General features: G+C 37.1%; 1 protein-coding gene across 3 annotated transcripts in view; it reads left to right on the plus strand.

Moving 5' to 3' along the window:
• The first annotated feature begins 255 nt into the window (after positions 1–255).
• Positions 256–18999, plus strand: part of LOC149841853 (uncharacterized) — a 58619-nt gene continuing 39875 nt past the window's right edge. For all 3 annotated transcript variants that reach the window (XR_016430735.1, XR_016430734.1, XM_089998737.1), the window contains exons 1-11: positions 256–474; positions 553–958; positions 1545–1722; positions 1826–1965; positions 4336–4822; positions 4960–5211; positions 7107–7207; positions 7449–7593; positions 7675–7743; positions 7900–7945; positions 10029–10474. Coding sequence is in view for 1 of the 3 variants with exons in the window: in XM_089998737.1 (XP_089854863.1) it covers positions 375–474; positions 553–958; positions 1545–1722; positions 1826–1965; positions 4336–4822; positions 4960–5211; positions 7107–7207; positions 7449–7593; positions 7675–7743; positions 7900–7945; positions 10029–10474 (2370 nt within the window). In the remaining 2 variants the exon portion in view is untranslated. The remainder of the gene's footprint in view (positions 475–552; positions 959–1544; positions 1723–1825; positions 1966–4335; positions 4823–4959; positions 5212–7106; positions 7208–7448; positions 7594–7674; positions 7744–7899; positions 7946–10028; positions 10475–18999) is intronic.

An 18999-nucleotide genomic window follows, 5' to 3' on the forward strand; every position in this document is an offset into this window, starting at 1 on the left:
TCACATTACTTAATATATTTTTATTTGTTATATCCTCGTTTTCTTTTTCCTGATATTTTACCGACAATAAACACATATAAAATAACGATATTTTTGTGGTCGTTAAGTTGCCGTTTAGAGAGTTTGTCGCAACGCGTGTAAGAAACGCAACAACAGGCTCATCCCTTCCCTGCGCGTTGGGTGTAAAAATCGTAATTATGAAGTCATATAACCCAACGTAAAATATATAAAGAAAAAGGCGAGAAAACGCTTTCCCAGCCATCTGCTTCCATGCCTTCACGCCGATGACGGAGACATCCCCAAGCACGAACCCCGCTCCTTCCCCGTGAAGGAATCCCCAGAATCCGTTTTCCCGGGAATCCCGATTCCCAACAATGAAGGCCATGGAGTCGCTCCACGATCTGATCGAGGAGGCAAAGCTTCGCTCTCTCTGGTGGGCCGTCTGCGTCCTCTTCGTATCGTACCTCCTCTCCTGTAAGCCCTCTCGCTTTCTCTCTTCTCTCTCTGTGAATTAGGGGTTTTCGTTTCTTATTTCTTTGCCTTACGGGGCAGTGACGAGCCGATCGATGTGGATGAACGTCCCGATCGCGGTCTTTGCCCTCTTGGCCGTCCGGACGCTGCTGACGGAGGTCGAGTTCCGGTGGAAGGTCCGGTCGGCGCCACGGAGGGGGTACCTCGCGCACCTGCAGAGGCAGCAGCTCGCCGTGGACGACCCGATCCTCTCGACCTGGCCGTCGACGGCGATCGGTTGGGTGCGTAAGGTCGGATCCCCCGTCGTCGAGGCCGCGCTCGATGAGTTCATCGGCAAGGTTTTGAAGGATTTCGTGGTCGATTTGTGGTACTCGTCCATCACGCCAGATAAGGAGGCGCCGGAATTGATCAGGGCCATCTTGAACGACGTATTCGGCGAGATCGCGCAGAGGGTGAGGGATATCAATCTCGTGAATTTGTTGACGAGGTGAGTTTCTTTTTGGCTAATTCTTTGTGGTTTGTTGCTGTGCTTGTCGGACATTGATCCGAAGCGAAGCTTCTAGAGCGTTAGATTTGTTTATACGATTATCTGCCTGCTGGCATTGATGTAGAACGAAGTTTCGAACTACTCTTGTGGTGCGAAGCTTTGTTAAGCAATTGATTCTTTGTAGTTACAAATCTTTTCATGTTGTGGGTTCGTTTAGAATGGAGTTCTGCGCTGCCCTAGTGATGTGAACTTTGTTATACTATTGATATTTGAGTGGTATCTTGATGTGCAACGTACCTTCTGGGTGTCTGCACCAGTTTGAGACGGGGCATCACGAATCAGATTTCGGATCAATCTATATTGATTGACTGCCTCCATTATGTTGTTGCTAGCAAATACCACTATTTTTTGGTTTTGGATCTTCCAAACCATTCCTGCAGGAGATCCGGACCCATTTTTTTCTGATCCTTCGATAAAAAGATTCATTCTCTTCATAAAAAATATGAGGTAGAACCATTGTTCTTTACTGCTGTTGTTATCTTTGTATTGTTCTATGTTGGACATAAATGCGTTTTTGATGTTTTAGGGATATGGTGAAATTAATAGGGAACCATCTAGATCTTTATAAAAGAAACCAATCTGTGATCGGCGTGGGACTCATGGCAACACTGTCGTTGGACGCAAGAGACGAACAGTTGAGGCGCCATCTTTTTGCTTCCAAGGAGCTTCATCCGGCATTGATATCACCCGAGTGTGAGTACAAGGTGTGAGTGGGGGTAATTTAGTAAATGCTGCCATCATGCTTGCTGAGTTTTGGGGTGCATAGTTGATTTAGTGATTGTCTTGACTAATGGAGATTTTCATCAGGTTCTCCAACAAATGATGGGAGGAGTATTAGCTGTGGTCTTGAGACCACGGGAAGCGCAATGCCCGCTTGTTCAGTGCTTCAGTAGGGAATTTCTAACCTGCTTGGTCATGCAGCCTCTCATGAACCTTGCTAACCCTGGGTAAGAATGTGCATGGTTGCATAATGGAGATGCATCTTCTTCATTCGTTGTTAATGATAGGAACCAGGCATGTATTTTCTTTGAATGATAGAGAAGAATGCTCACTTGACACTCTGCTGACATTATGATATTATGTATTCATGCATTACGCCATTACCACACCTGCCAATCACGAATCTCTTTTTTTTCATAGTTTCAGTGAAAATATGACATGTGATCTTCACTTTTTAGCAAGAGAATTTGTTGTTCCTTTTAAAATATGATATAACATCTTTTCATTAAGATTATCTACTGCCTTATAGTTCTACCTTTTCTATGACCACAAAAAATAGAATGTTGCATGTCATGTATCTACTATATAAAAGCAAAATAAGGGACATGAATAGTTTTTCCTTATTTTTTAAGGTGATTTTGGTCCTCTTTCTCCATCTATAGTCCGTAATCATTTTTGTTAGATCTTTCAGTGTATAAATTTGATTCTCTATGGTTATTCTTTTGTTTTTCTTTTGGTGAAGATGAGTTATTCTCTCAACTTCTTGGCTTAAGCCTCCTTTTAATTAAAACTTCCTACTTTTTAGACTTTTTAATTCTTATTTAAAATTTTCTGTCCATGTGCATCTGGGGTTCACCATTGAGCTTGGCTTGGACCGAGTTTTTGAAGCTTGGCACAACTCAGTTTTTGGTCGGCTGGACAGAAGACTGGCCGTGGACTGTCATGAGCCACTCAGTCCGACTAGAATACACACACATCTGAAATCTAGGTCTGTTCCAGTCATTGACCTCAAACTAATTGCCTTTCCACTATTTACCCAGAAGGATTCACAAGAAAAACCAAAGCACTCCAAAAAACCCTAGGCTCCAAAAGAAAACCCCTAGCACCTAATCAAAGAGAGAGCATCTTGTTGATTGCGTTGGGTACTGCTTGAGGCTCTCCTTCATGGTGGAATCTATGCCTGCCATCATTCATCATTGTTATCCTCCTTGGCCTAGAGACGTGGGTGGAGGGGCACTATATATGAGTAATGCATTCCGCCCCCCCTTTTTCGTTAGGTCTAGTTAGGCCCCTTCAAAAAGCGTAGTTTTAATTATTTTTTCTCACGTCTAACACCGTAGATGTGATCTATAGGTTTTTTTTAGTGAGAACCAACTTTTGGATTGCCGAAATCTGACCTGTATTCAGGTTTTTTCGGTGATCCAAAATCAATGGCTATGAAGGTACCAGTTTTTCCTGGCTCATGAAAACATGTTTTTTCATCGAAAAAACATGATCCAAGAGTTGATTCCCACTAAATCGGTCATGCGAAACACATCTAACAGTTCAGATCTATCACAAAACACTTAAAACCTATAGGGCAGAACGAGAAATGGGGCCTAATATGTTCAGTTCTCTCTCTCTCTCTCTCTCTATCTATCTATCTATCTATCTATCTATCTATCTATATATATATATATATATATATATATATATATATATATATATATATATATATATATATATATATATATAGAGAGAGAGAGAGAGAGAGAGAGAGAGAGAGAGAGAGAGAGAGAGAGAGAGAGAGAGAGAGAGAGAGAGAGAGGTTTCTAGTGTGGCCATGGGGAGGTGAGACTCCAGCAACTCATTTGAAGATGCTGCGTGGCACTTCATAGATACATTATGTGTCTTGTGTCTGCCTTCACCTCATAAATGGGTTGCTAGTTTATGCTATCATGGGCATTCTAGTTATTTTTGAGGAACTCATGTTGGATTCGTGTGGTCCATTTCCACCAAAAATTCGAGAATTTGGATTCCCATTTTTGTCAAGAGCCTTGTGGGTGGGCTACGGGCTGGACATCTAGCCTTGGCCCGGCTTGACAAATTGATAGGTTGGGCTTTATGGGGGCTGGCCCATCCAAGGAATTAGGCTGGGCTAGCCTGTGCCCTGCCCTCTGTGGACCTCACTTGCCTACATATATTCTAGTGTTTGTTTTCTTGATAAGCTGCATATATATCGAGAGATCTTTAATTTTATCCATAGCATGCTAATTTCATTTATTTTGCAATTCTTGATATTACTTTGTTCCATCTCAGCGTTTTAAGTGGGAGGTGTTGCGTGTATGCATGATTACTATTGCATTGGCTATTTTGTTACTATTTATTACATTTTTCTATCTTATGATGCATGGTGGGAATGCCATTAAACTGATTATTTTTCGCTTCTGCGTGCCTGGATTATAGTTAAAAATGTCAATACACTTGCTGGCAATTGTTTTGTTTGCTCTCTCTCTCCCTCTCCCTCTTATTTATTATTCCATTTCCTTTTGCTAGTTGTTCATTAGTTGTTTGTAGTGCAACAGATTTTCTATTTAGTTATTTTCTCTTTATGTCAGGTACATCAATGAGTTAATTGAGTACATTTTTCTTACAAAAGAAGAAGATGCTTCCCATGTCGCCAGCCATCAAAATGATCATGCTGCTTGGAAGTTAGTTCATTCAAAAGATGAACAAGATTCTGGAGAAATTGTCATTTCTGCTAAGCAGGAGAATGAATCCATATTAGCTAGGAATGGTGCCTATGAAGAAACATCGTCTAATATGGCTAGTCGTGTCAACTTGCTCACCTCTCAAGAAGCATCAATGCATCTGCCACCACGGTCTGCTGATTGGGCTAGAGGATTGCAAGCTGCAAGGGAGAGAAGAACTGAAGTTCTTGCTCCTGAAAATCTTGAAAACCTCTGGACAAAGGGAAGAAATTACAAAACTAAAATTGACACCCATGAAAAGCTGGGACCTAAAGAAGTGAAGTCATCAAGTAAAGCTGCTGGAATCATTGGTTCTAATGACCATGGGCATGAAAAGAGTTCAGGGAAGGAAATGGTAAGCAACATACCTAAAAAATCAATAGGATTTGCTAAGTATCTATCATGTGATGCATGTGGATATTACCAAAACTTTCCGATAGCGAATCTGACATGGATATCTCTTACAAAGTGAGCAATCCATCTATTGAACAGGGGGAAAAAAGTTCCGTGGATGTTAAAAGTGGCAAACCTCAACTTAAGCGTGCAAGAAGCAGTTCATCTATTACAAAGAATGATATGGGCATTTGTGAAACATCTACCTCTGAACTTGGTGATGCTATGACTTCTAACGAGTTCAATTATATGGATTTGAGGAAGCCTCAAGAAGAATCAGATTCAAGGAATGTTTCTGAATTGATATTGTATAGGGATCGATCATCATGTGTTCCCAAAATCAAATGTCGGGTAAGGATTTATGTGCATCCTTTTTTCTTAACTAATCTTAAAAAGTTTAAACCATTTTCCATCTTAAGACGCTCTTGTCAAAGAATTCCAGCTATGCTTATGTGGTGCACATAGACATTTGGACTATGTCTTATTTTCTTTTTTCTCTTAAAGATTAGTTTATTCTTCTGTGTATTTTAGATTTTCCCATGAATCTCGTTGACAACTCTCAAATCTTGACTGTTGATGAAATTACTTCCAAATTGACACCAAAATTCATAAAATGGTCTCAGCCAGCTGAAAAAGAAACCCAACTAGGCAAAACGAAAATCACATATATTGGAGTCCCTACGGAAATGGAGATTTGAGTCTGGTTCACACTGCTACCCTTAATCTTTGGAAAACAATTTCATAATATCTAAAAGCATGTTTATTGTTTCATCAAAGCTGGAGACAAGATCTCAAAACAAATATTTAAATAAGTGGAATACATAAATGCATCTCTCTCTCTCTGTATATATATATTGATGGTCTAAAATTTTCATAAATATTCAAGCTTAAAAATTCTTGTCTTTTCATAAAAAAATCATGATCCAAGTGTTGTTTTCTAGCTAATCGACTATGCCAAACACATCTGTGGGGTCAGATTTGCGGAAGACCCCCATTCACTTGTGGTAGGCACCTACTCTCCACTAACATATATATATATATATATATATATATATATCATAGTCACCTATATCGTTGAAGATAATTTCTTGGCAAGGGTGTTTGTCAGAGATATTTTCAAAAAGTATTTTTTTCTGAAAAAATCTCGAAAGCTTTAAAAATTGAAAAAATAGAAATAATAATAAGAAAGATAGGAAAGTAATAGGTTTTCTATTTTTTTCTTGCAAAAGATATAAAGAAACAAATTTTAAAAGTTTTTTAAATTCAAAAGAAACCAAAAATAAGAAAACTGAACTTAAAGTATATAAAAATAAGTTTTTATTTAAAGTTATAGGTAGATCATTTTAAGCATTGATTATCTCATATAATATCAAATTATACAAAATGCTATGTATTGTGAAATTCAATTGAAGATCGATTTCATATTTAAGGTCTGAATGTGCTAAATGGTCAACATGGACCTTGTTTCTCCAAAGTTTTTATAGAAATATATTTAACTTTTTTTCTTGGAAAAAATATGGGAACATATCTTCTACCTATACCCGTACATACATACATGTATCTATGTATATGTACATGGTACACACATATATCAGTGTCACCAATTTTGTCGATATTTTGAAATTATCGTGCTATTATTGGCATTTTCGGATAGGCCGATAGTATCTGCAAAATATCTCAATATTTTCAAAAACTATGGTGAAATCTTATTTCTGAATATTCATAAGGTGTTATTCTTTAGTATGGAGATTTTGTTGGACAATTATTTTTTTGGTTTAAATCATGCTATGTTACTGGTCCAGAACCTTGTGTGCCTTCCTTTCCAAAGATCCAGATTTGGGGATTTAGTCCATCTCAGGTTAATCTATTTCACTGGTCTCATTTCATCTTAAGTTCATGAAGTGTTATTCTTTATTGTGGAGTTTGTTCTTTTGGTAAGACATGCTATTATCATAGGTCTAGAACCTTATATAACTTGCTTATGAAGAGCCAGGTATATGCATTTGACTTGTCTCAAAAGTCTGTGAATCTGTAATATGTACTTTCCATCAAAATGAAGTTCATTGTAGTGTAAGATGCTTTTGCTTTATTTGGCCAACTGTACTGCTTTGGGATTTAGTCTCCAACAACTAACTAACTATAAGGGTGATTATTTGACTTTCTTTTGGCAGTTTCATGAAAAAAGATCATGTTGGTTACTTTTGCCTTTCTTTATTACTTTTTATCATTTACATCCACTTTGGCAGGTTGTGGGAGCTTATTTTGAAAAAAATGGCTCTAAATCTTTTGCGGTCTACTCAATTGCTGTGACAAGTGCTGAGAATGAAACTTGGTTTGTGAAAAGAAGGTAACTATTGTTTTGCTGTTTAAGTTAAATGAAGTAACAATATGTTTAGCTTACTAGCCTTTTTCACTTACCTTTAACACAACTTTTTGACAGTGTTTTATTTTTCATGCTGCATTAAGAATACAAATGTTATCATTTAACTAAAGAAGAATATTCGTCAAAAAGTTATTTATGCAATCATTTTGATTTGTCAAACTTTTTAAGAGATGTGGCTGGTTCTTTGACACTTAGTGATCTGCAGGTACAGAAACTTTGAGAGATTGCACCGGCACCTGAAGGATATACCAAACTATTCATTACACTTGCCCCCTAAGAGGTTTCTTTCATCAAGTATTGATGACTATTTTGTTCATCAGCGTTGCATTTTGCTAGATAAATATTTGCAGGTGTGCTCCAAAATATGTTTTCATGACTTTGTACTTTGATGCTTTCACCTATTGATTTTTATTTATTCTGCTTATTTGCAGGATCTTTTATCAATTGCAAATGTTGCAGAACAGCATGAAGTGTGGGATTTTTTAAGTGCCTCATCAAAGGTTTCTATTATTTTTTTTCTCTTAGATAAGGTTTTTATCTGATGAATTTGATGTTCCTGATGAAGTTCATGTTATCTATTTCTTTATTAATTTTGATAGTGATGTTCACTTTTAAGCTGATGCTTGCAACCATTTCACTTTTTGCTCATTCTACAGAACTACTCATTTGGAAAATCTACCTCGGTTATGAAAACATTGGCAGGTTGGTTATTCTTTTTTCTAGTACTTTGTTTTTGGTGGCAGTGCTTTTTGTTCCACCCTTTTTTTCCTTTCTCTCCAGCCAGCACTTCGCATCATACAAAATAATTTCCTAGTTGCATGCCATGTATGTACCACGGATAGAACTTTGCACCTCAAGGTACACTATGAAGATATTCTATGTACTTGATTTATCTGTTGCAACTGTATTGGGTTATAACAATGTTGTCAGAATGGGCTGATTCAGATTGAATAGGTCCTTAGCCAATTCACTTGTCATTTCAACTTTAAGTTTTAAAATACTTTTTAATATTTTTAAGAGTTTTTTTTTTAACATTTTAAAATATATTTTTATTTTTTAATGACACGTGCCATCCAATGGTGAAAAAGTATTGATTCACAAACAATTCAATTTGATTCGATTCATAGTTTTTTTTTTTGAGAAAACGATTTACCTACTGAACTGATTTTAACAACATTTGGCTATAAATTAGCGATAACTGAAATCAATTATCAGAAGTAAATAATGAAAGAATGAAATTACAAGATTCCTTTCTTATTATCGTTGATAGCCTACCACAAACTGAGCATGGTTTTTCGTGCTGGAATCTTTCGTGGGCAAAACTTTTTGTATTCTTGTTAACTTTTATGTGAAAATATTTGCTACCTGACTTTCAATGCCTCCATATTGTGCTTCTATCTACAAATATTCAAGTTCTGTTTAGTCAATTTGGTTTTTTAATTTTCTGTCGCACAATATGCAATTCAATGAAATCTGTCTTGCATTTTTGTTATCACAATGCATGAAAGATTTCAAAACTTGCAAATCTCTAATGATGAAGCTTTTGCTGTGGGTGCTGCAATTAATCTGCATCTGTAGAACTTGATTAGAGGGGGAAGGAGGAGATGAGAGTCAGACCATGTTGAGAATGAGAGAAATTTTCCAAGAAATTCTATTGGGGCATAACTTTGCACCTATATGTGTGTTGAGAGAGAGAGAGAGAGAGAGAGAGAGAGAGAGAGAGAGAGAGAGAGAGAGAGAGAGTAGCTCCTAAACCATCCTAGACGGCTTCAAAGGGACAGAATTTTGGGTGTTTGCTTAATCCAAACTCATAGATGTATTATATATAAGTTTACTCAGTAGAAAACATACATTAGATTAGCCATTTTTCGTGTCTAGATGCATATTTAGAGTGAAAAAATCGATGGCTCATATTGCACCAAAACTTGATGAAATAAAAATCAAGGTTTCTTGTGGAGTTGTTTCAATCCAAAGCATGGTTTTAGTGAATAAGCAATGATGAGCGCATCTACATGTTAGGATTAGGCAAAAAACACGTACAGCGACGTTTTTTAGAAGCATTTACGATGGTTTAGGACAAACTATTTAGGAGCTACTCATCACTCTATGTATGTGTGTGTCTATATGTATATAATAGTTCATTTTGTCAGTGACACACTGACATTATGTTAATGGGCACTTTTCACACTAAATACAAGTATGCCTCCTAGAGGTGGTGTCAATAGTGGTTTAAATATTCCATCTATGCCATCTTAGGATGACATGTATATTGTCACTATTATTACAACAATTCCAGTTCTTTATACTTCATTCTGCCTTTGTGAATGATGGTACTGCTGTATCTATTTCTACTGCTCAATTAGATGTATTGTTTGTGAGAAATGCATGGTATCTGAAACTGAATGATGTTCATCACTAAGTGGAGTACACCATGATATCTGGAGAATTCTTAGGTGCTTCTTTCAATTGTCTTGTGGTATGTTTTGCTACATCCATGTGAGATGCTCTAGGTTCATGTGTAAACTGAAAACTTGTTCACCACATATACAATGTATGGTCTGTGATAGTCAAATAATAAAGTGAACCTGCTATACTTCTGAACTTTTGAACTTTTTATGAAATTGAGCATGCATCAACCTGCTCTTACAGTGCAGCTGCTTCTAGTATTTACATTCCAGTTCTCTATTTTATCAGCAGTGTAGGACTGTTGACTGGATGATCTTCCTTGATAATTAGATCCTTTACACTGCCGAGATTTTGATGATCAATTCTTTCGACTGAGCAGTTAATGTAGATGATGCAATGGATGATATTGTTCGCCAGTTCAAAGGAGTGTCAGATGGTCTCCGACGCAAAGTTGTTGGTTCACCTGATAGTTCTTCTTCATTAACAAAAAGGAGTTCCGGATTCTCTCTGAATGAAGAGGTACAAAGCCAAAGCTTAAGCTATAGTCACAGGGAAAGATCTCATAGTGCCTCTGAAGATGAGGACCATGTCAAGGGGGTAACCCATGACGAAACAGGTTCAAGTTCACGGATTAATGGATGGCACTCAGACAATGAATTGGACTCCAAGCAATTTCCACCACGAGTCGTCAAACATTATAATAATTCAAGGGCCATGGGGTCTGGGGGAAATCTGCAATCAGAAGTTAGGTCTGAGACACATTCTGTAGCAGACTCTTTGGTACCGTCTGATTTTTTTGAAGATCCTAACCAAGTCCCACCTGAGGTAGATATGTTCCTTAAACTGTACAGTGATTGATGTAAGAATATTTGTTTGCTTTGCAAGTTCCATTCTAGTATGAAGGTGACTAAATAGTTTTGTAAGAATATTTTTCTCTGCAACTAATGTGCATCTCTTTCAGTTTTTGGACAACACTATTTGCACATTAAAACTTCTTGGGCCTACACTCATCCTCACATCCATAATACAACAACAACAACAACTACGCCTTCATCCCAAAACAATTGGGGTCGGCGATATGAACCCAAAAAAGAAAATCATTCTGGGTCTTCCACATGAATCCTTCTCCTCCAATCATTTCTATCCAATGCCATGTCCTCGGTGAGGTTCAAAGCATTCATTTCCTTTCCTATCATCTCCATCCAAGTCTTCCTAGGCCTACCCTGACCTCTTTTAACTTATATATTTTCCCATTACTCCATCCTTCTAACTGGAGCATCATTAGGCCTTCGCCGAATATGTCCAAACCACCATAAACGATTCTCTCTCATCTTATTTTCAATGGGTGCAACGCCTACCTTCTTACGTATCTCCTCGTTACAAATCTTATCTTTTATTGTATTTCCACACATCCATCTAAGCATACACATCTCAGCTACACTCATTTTTTGAATATGATGTCTCTTGGCAGCCCAACATTCCGTACCATATAGCAAAGCGGGCCTAATAGTCGTCCTATAAAACTTTCCCTTCAACCGCAATGGCATTCTACGATCGCACAACACTCCAATTGCACTTTTCCATTTCATCCACCCAACCTTTACCCTATAATTTAAATCTCCATCAATTTCTCCATACTTTTGAATGATAGATCCCAAATATTTGAAACAATCATCCACCGGTATTTCTTGCTCACCAAGCTTCACTACACTCCCATCACTACTTCGTTGCTTACTAAACCGACATTCCATATATTCTGTCTTACTCTTACTCAACTTAAAACCTCTTGCTTCCAATGTCTGTCTCCATAATTCTAACTTAACATTAACCCCAGCTCTAGACTCATCAATCAAAACAATATCATCAGCAAACAACATGCACCACGACATATTTTCTTGAATTAATCTCGTAAGCTCATCCATTACTATAGCAAATAGGAAAGGGCTTAAAGCAGATCCTTGATGTAACCCAACCGTTATAGGAAAATTGGTTGTCACCCCTCCATAAGTGCGGACATTGGTTACTACTCCTTCATACATATCTTTAATTATACTAATGTACTTAGAGAAACACATTTCTTCATCATTGTCCGCCAGAGAACGTCCCTAGGTACTCTATCGTATGCCTTCTCCAAATCAATAAAAACCATATGCAAATCTTTGTTCCTCTCTCTATATCTCTCAATAAGTTGTCTAAGAAGATGTATAGCTTCCATAGTTGATCTTCCAGGCATAAAACCAAATTGATTCTCCGATATCATGACAACCTTCCTCAACCTAGACTCAATCACCCTCTCCCAAAGTTTCATAGCATGACTCATGAGTTTTATACCACGATAGTTTGTGCAATCTTGTATATCACCCTTATTCTTATATAGAGGCATTAAAGTACTCTTCCTCTACTCATTAGGCATCTTATTTGTCTGCCAAATCTTGTTAAAAAGATTTGTCAACCATTCTAAACCTTTCTCTCCCAAGCATTTCCAAGCCTTGATAGGTATACCATCTGGGCCAACTGCCTTTCTTGATTTCATTTTCTTCAAAGCCTCTGCATTTTCTTTCTTTTGAATCTTGCGCATGAAGTCACGATTCATCTCATGAAAAGGAATGGAGAAGTCTCCAAGATCCTGAGCATGACTTTCATTAAATAGCTTATCAAAATAATCTTTCCATCTCTCCTTAATCTCCTCATCTTTGATTAAAACCCTTTGCGTTTCATCTTTGATATATCTAACCATACCCAGATCCCTCGATTTCCTATCTCTCATCTTTGCAAGCCTATAAATATCCTTCTCGCCCTCTTTGGTATCCAACTTGTCGTAAACCTCCTTATATACCTTATCCCTCGCGTTTCGAACTACTTTTTTAGCTTCCTTCTTTGCTATCATATATTTCTCCAAATTCTCATTATCACGACTCTTACTTAGATTTCTATAACACTCTCTTTTAACCTTAATAGCTAATTTGACATCCTCGTTCCACCATGATGTATCCTTACCTAGCGGTGCACCGCCTTTAGACTCACCCAATACCTCCTTAGCCACCTTTCTCATGCCACCCGCTATCTTATTCCACATTGATTCTGAATCATCCTCGAGACACCAATCAACTTCCTTAACTACATGCTCTACAAACATTCTTTGTTTAGCTCCTTTCAGTGCCCACCACTTAATTCTAGGATCTATCCTATGTCTATCCCTTTTGCGGCATTGTCTAATTCTAAAATCTAAAATTAAGACTCTATGTTGTGTAGCTACACTTTCTCCCGGTATAACCTTACAATCGATGCAACAACCCCTGTCTCTCTTTCTAAGTAGGAAAAAATCTATCTGACTCATGTTAACTCCACTTTTAAATGTTACTAGGTGAGACTCCCTCTTCCTAAACCAAGTGTTTGCTAAGATCATATCATAGGACAAACCAAAATCTAAAATCCTTTCTCCACTTTCGTTTCTTTCTCCTATACCATAGCCTCCATGGATACTCTCAAATCCATCCCTACTAATGCCTACATGTCCATTAAGGTCACTGCCGATGAAAAACTTTTCTCCATAAGATATCCCTTGTAGTACTCCATCTAAATCTTTCCAAAATTGACGCTTAATAGAATTATCTAAACCTACTTGAGGTGCATAAACACTAATAATATTAATAATATCCGTACCTAATACTAATTTAATAAGTAAAATCCTATCACTCTTCCTACGGACCTCAACTACATTATCTATAAACTCATGACTCATAACAATCCCTACTCCATTCCTATTCCTATTTATTCCTGTATACCAAATCTTATATCCCCAAGGTTCTATCACTTTTGCTTTCTCACCTACCCATTTGGTCTCTTGTAAATATAAAATATCAATATTTCTCCTACACATAACATCTACTAACTCTACCAACTTACCAGTTAAAGACCCTATGTTCCAAGTGGCTAACCTAATTTTATGGTCCTGGACTAACTTCTTTACCCCCACCCGTCCAACAAAGTGAGGGAACCCTTGCCTATTTGACACCACACCCGGACGCCGGTGTGACACGTCGCTTCTGGGCGACGACCTAGCAACCCTTGCCCATTTATCACTGGCTCCGGGCCTATAGAGTACATCTCGTCGCTCAGTAGGGAACGCCCCAATGAAATTCTCATATTGGTTCATATTCATAGGGTATGACTAAGTTTTTATGCTGGCTGTCACTGGCTTACCGCAACCCTCCTCCTTTATCCGGGCCGACAGTGTATAACTAAACAGTTATACACAGGCGGAGTTATCCTCACATCCATAATGAAAACTTTAAATCATACTAATTCATCATTTCATCCAGGATGAACACAGTAAATATTACTACCATGTATCGATAGTACTTTTAGCAACAATAAATTTTATTTAAGGAAAATCTTGTTCTTTTATCTAGCACAAATTGTTCGCTGTGACTTGACTGTCATTGCATGGACATGGACATGGTTAAAATGTAAAACTGTATATATATAATAATATTATATTATTATATATATAAATATATTTTTCATTTCTTTCTTTTTTGTATTTTTTTCTTTTATTTTTATTTTTTGTCTTTATGTCATCTAGTTCAGTTTGAACTAGAATGACTGTTGTTAGTCAAGTCCTGTCCAGACTTGACTAGCAATAGAGCTGTTGGACTGACAGTAGAGCTGTTGGATTGACACAGTCCAACAGCTCTATTGAGTCATCTTTCTGCTGTGTATATAAAGGGGTGCAACCCCTCTTGTATTTAATCCCAATGCTTCTTAAGCAATTGGTTTTTCCTATCAATAAAGAATATATTTTTATTTTTATTTTGTTTTCAGTTATACTCTTTTTAAGGGTTATGCTTTAGTGTCATTCTTGACACTTGCCCTTGTGAATCTAAGCTCGTGTTTCGAAGATCCCTTTTATCACTTCATTGGGGAAGATTTCACTTCTTGTTGTATTGTTTTTTTTTTTCTTTTTCATTTTCCTTCTGATTTCTTTTCTATCCCTATTCTTTCTCTCCTTGTAATCGATGGATGACAATGATAAAGTCACCGTCATGCCTATGAAACTAAGTGATACGTACTATGTAACATGGGCTTCAATCATGAAGCACCATATATGGGGAAAAGGCCTATGGGGGATTGTGGATGGTTCTGATTCGGAACCTAAGCTATCTCTTACTAAAAAGGAGGGAGATAAAGAGGTCCCTCTATCGGAAGAAGAGAAAAATCAAGGCTATTGCCTCATACGAGAAGAAATGGAAAGAATGGAGAATATCTAATGCGAAGATAATGTCATGACTTATCAATAGCGTTGACATTAAAAAATGCTCAAGTCTTGCCAAATTTGATCATGCTGATAAGGCATGGGAATACCTTAAGAATATGTATTCCCTTAAAGATATTGCACACGTGTGCAACCTCCAAGAAAAAGTTCGAATGATGACACAAGAAGACAAAACTATTCGTGAATATTACAATTGGTTGTCCGAACTTTGGGAAGAACTTTCCTTTTTAGAACCAAAGTGACATTGTGCCGAAGACATCGAGCTTCGTCAGAAACAACTCTATGCTGAACATTTTTACCAGTTTATCACTAGATTAAGGCCAAAATTTGAAACCACTAAATTGGCCTTACTTCACCAGGAAAAAATTCTTTCTATTGTTGAAACTATTGAAGAGTTAACAATGGAAGAAAATCGTCTCCGTAAAAGTTCTTCAAAAATTGAAGATGATTCCGTTTTAGCCGTGTCTAGACCAGGGAATCATGTTCGATCATATAGGCCTCCTCACTTTAACCTACAAAATGGTGACTATGATAAGAAGAAAGTTATTTGTCATCACTGTCATGAACCTGGACACTACAGACCACAATGTCCCAAACTTAAGGAGCTGAGAGAAAAAAGAACTGCAATTGCTGGATCGGAGCCTAAAGATCAGGATGCACCAATTTCCCTGGCCCAACTAATGGAGATTCTTCAGCCTCTCATCAAAGGTGCCTCTTCATCATCTGTAGCTTCAACCGGCACAACAACCTCATCTTTTTCTGATCCAGGTAAAATTTCTTGGCTCCTTGACTCTGGTGCATCTTTTCATATGACCCCAAATAATCAAAGTCTATCCAAATGTGTTAATAATAAAACAAGTGTGTCAAAGGTCTTTACTGCTGATGGGACTTCTGTTGAAATAGAAGGAATAAGAAATTTTGAAAAAATTTATAAAACAAAGAAATTTTCTATTCCAGAAATTAGACATGTTCTCAAATTAAATTTAAATCTTTTATCTGTATCTCAAATTTCTGATTATGGGTGTAATATTTCATTTTCTTCTCATGGTTGTTGGGTATAGGATCGCCAGTCAGGCAAGTTGATTGGGGAAGGTCATAGAGAAGGAAGACTCTATTACATGGATTTTTTGAAAATGTCGAAGAAAACTTTTTGTTATAATATTCAAAAAATAGAGTTGGAACTGTGGCATAAGAGACTTGGTCACCCACATATAGCCAAAATCCAACATTTTCCAAATCTAGGGAAATTTTGTAACTTTGAATCATTTGATTGTAAAGATTGTATTCTCGGCAAAATGAAAAGATTACCATTTCAGAACAGAACCTTTTTCTCTTCAAGACCACTTGAATTAATACACTCGGATGTTTGGGGTTCTGCACCAGTAATTTCTAAAGGAGGATTTGTTTACTATGTTATTTTTGTCGATGATTTCTCCCGACATACGTGGATTTACTTTCTCAAACATAAGTCTGAAGTATTTTCAGACTTTGAAATTTTTCATAATATGGTTAAAAACAAGTTTCAAAATGATATTACTATTTTTCGCACAGATTCAGGGGGAGAGTTTTTATCCACAGATTTTCAAAATTATCTTAAATTGCATGGCATCACACATCAAAGATCTTGTCCTTATACACCTCAACAAAATGGACTGGCAGAACGAAAACATCGCTATATTATAGAAACCACTAGGACTTTATTAATCGCAAATCAAGTCCCGAAAGACTTTTGGGCAGAAGTTGCCTTAAATGACACCTATCTCATTAATATGATGTCATCTTCTTCGTTATAAAATATCACTCCCATTGAGAAACTTATGAACATTTTTCCAGACTACTCTAGACTAAGAATATTTGGGTTGAAATGTTTCATATTTACTGACAAAAATGATAAACTTTCCCCTCGTGCGATTCTTTGTGCCTTTTTAGGATATGCTGAAAAACAGAAAGGTTATAGATGTTTTGACTTAAAAAATAATAGACTATATGTGTCTAGAAATGTTTTCTTTCTTGAAAAGGAGAGCTTTTTTTATTTTAGAAAATTAAAAGATGTCAGTGAGTACTCCTTTTTGCTAGATCTAACATAAACATATGATGAATATGACCTTGACTGTAACTTTGATGATGATAAAAGAATTATTGATCTTAATGTTGAAAATGAAGAAGTTCATAGAAATACTAGTATTCAATATTCTAGGTGACAAGAGTCTAATCCTCCATGTGCACTTGAAAAATATTCTAACATTCCAACTAGACAATCATCCAGAGTCTCGAGGCCTCCAGGAAAGTTTGTATCATACGAGTCTTTCTCACCCACATATAGGGCAATTATTGCATTAATTCACTCATATGAAGAACCATCCACATATTTTCAAGCAAAAAATGATATCAAATGGATAAAAGCCATGAAAGTTGAATTAGATGCACTTGAAAAGGCTTCTACATGGAATATTCAAGATCTTTCTCCAGGGAAGAAAACTATAGGATGCCGATGGGTTTATAAAATTAAAACCAAGAGTGATGGTACTCTTGAAAGATATAAAGCCCGTTTAGTAGCCAAAGGTTATGCCCAAGAATATGGGATTGATTATGAAGAAACCTTTATGACAACTGTCCGAACCTTAATTGCCTTAGCTTCTATCAAAAAACGGTCTATTTTTCAAATGGATGTCAAAAATGCTTTTTTAAATGGAAAGCTAGTTGAAGAAGTATACATGGAACCCCCTCCTGGTCTAAGTATTTCTAAGGGTAAAGTCCTTCGCTTAGAAAAAGTTCTTTATGGACTTAAACAAGCACCAAAAGCTTTGTATGATAGGTTTAGTCGTGTTATGATTGATATTGGTTTTCAATTCTGTTTAACTGACACTGCTTTATTTATTAAGAATTCTGATGCAGGGATCATTATGCTTTTTCTCTATGTGGATGATATGATCATTAACTTGAGTCGATGCTCAACCAGCTTGATATCCAATCCTGGCATATCTTCATAAGTCCAGGCAAATACTTCCTGATGCTGCTTAAGGAATTGGACGAGTCTTACTTTCTCTTCTGCTTTTAGACCCGAACCGATTTGGAGAATTTTCGGATTATCTTTTGACCCAATGTTGATATCCTCAGTTGGATCTTGAACCAGAGATGATGGTTCATCTTGCTTCTGAATGTGAGTAAATTATGGCAATTCTTGAATGGTGGAATCAAATTCAGCTGGCTCTTCGGTCTGCTCCGCTGTCTGACTGACCTCTGTTCTGTCTTTCATCTCAGAAAACCGTGTCAATTTTAGATACTTAAGAGTGATAACGAATTTCGTCATTGATTCAGGAGTTAATAGTCCTGAAATGTAAGAAAGGTTTTTTTAAGAGAAAGTACGAGCCGAATCAAATTTTTGTATAAAGTAAAGAACAATGACATAGACAAAATATAAGAAGGAACGATAGATGCCCGAATATGAAGAAAAAGCTTGATCTTTCATTTATTAAAGTAAAGTATTTACAAGACTCTGACAAAAGATGGGACTGTGTTGTCCCTACAAGATTTTAAACAAAGAAATGAGAATAGAAAAGCAGGAAAACTGAGGCATCATCTCTTCATTGGCTTCCTCTGACAAAAATGGTCTCTTTGCTGGAATCCTGGCCGGTGAACCCCAACCCTGAGCTGTCTGCATACTGAACTGGAATGATGGCCTCTATCATGCCGTCTTCATTTTTCCCCATGCCTTGGAATGGTTGATATCCATGTTTTATCAGCAGATCAAATCCCTTTCTTGCTTTGGAAAACTGAGGGAATAAAGGATGATCTTTGAAGGAGGTGTAATTAATGCGTCCTCCTAGCTTGAAGAAACAAGGTCCCTGCCATTGAACCGTGATTGCAACATTCTCTTCGTCCATGACATCTTTTAATTTCAGCATCTCTAGGCTGTCGCTAAGATTGATTTCATCTGCCTCCCGAATGCTGGGAATATCTGCTGTAAATGTTGGACGGGGAATCATAGGCTGTGGCAGCCTTTCTTCAGGGTCTTCGCCCAAAATGGTAGTGATCATTCCACCCTTGGACCACTTGATGCATTGGTGGAGGGTTG

Source organism: Nuphar pumila, chromosome 3 (assembly GCF_984573655.1).
Source record: "Nuphar pumila chromosome 3, dmNupPumi1.hap1.1, whole genome shotgun sequence".
NCBI classification, from domain to species: domain Eukaryota; kingdom Viridiplantae; phylum Streptophyta; class Magnoliopsida; order Nymphaeales; family Nymphaeaceae; genus Nuphar; species Nuphar pumila.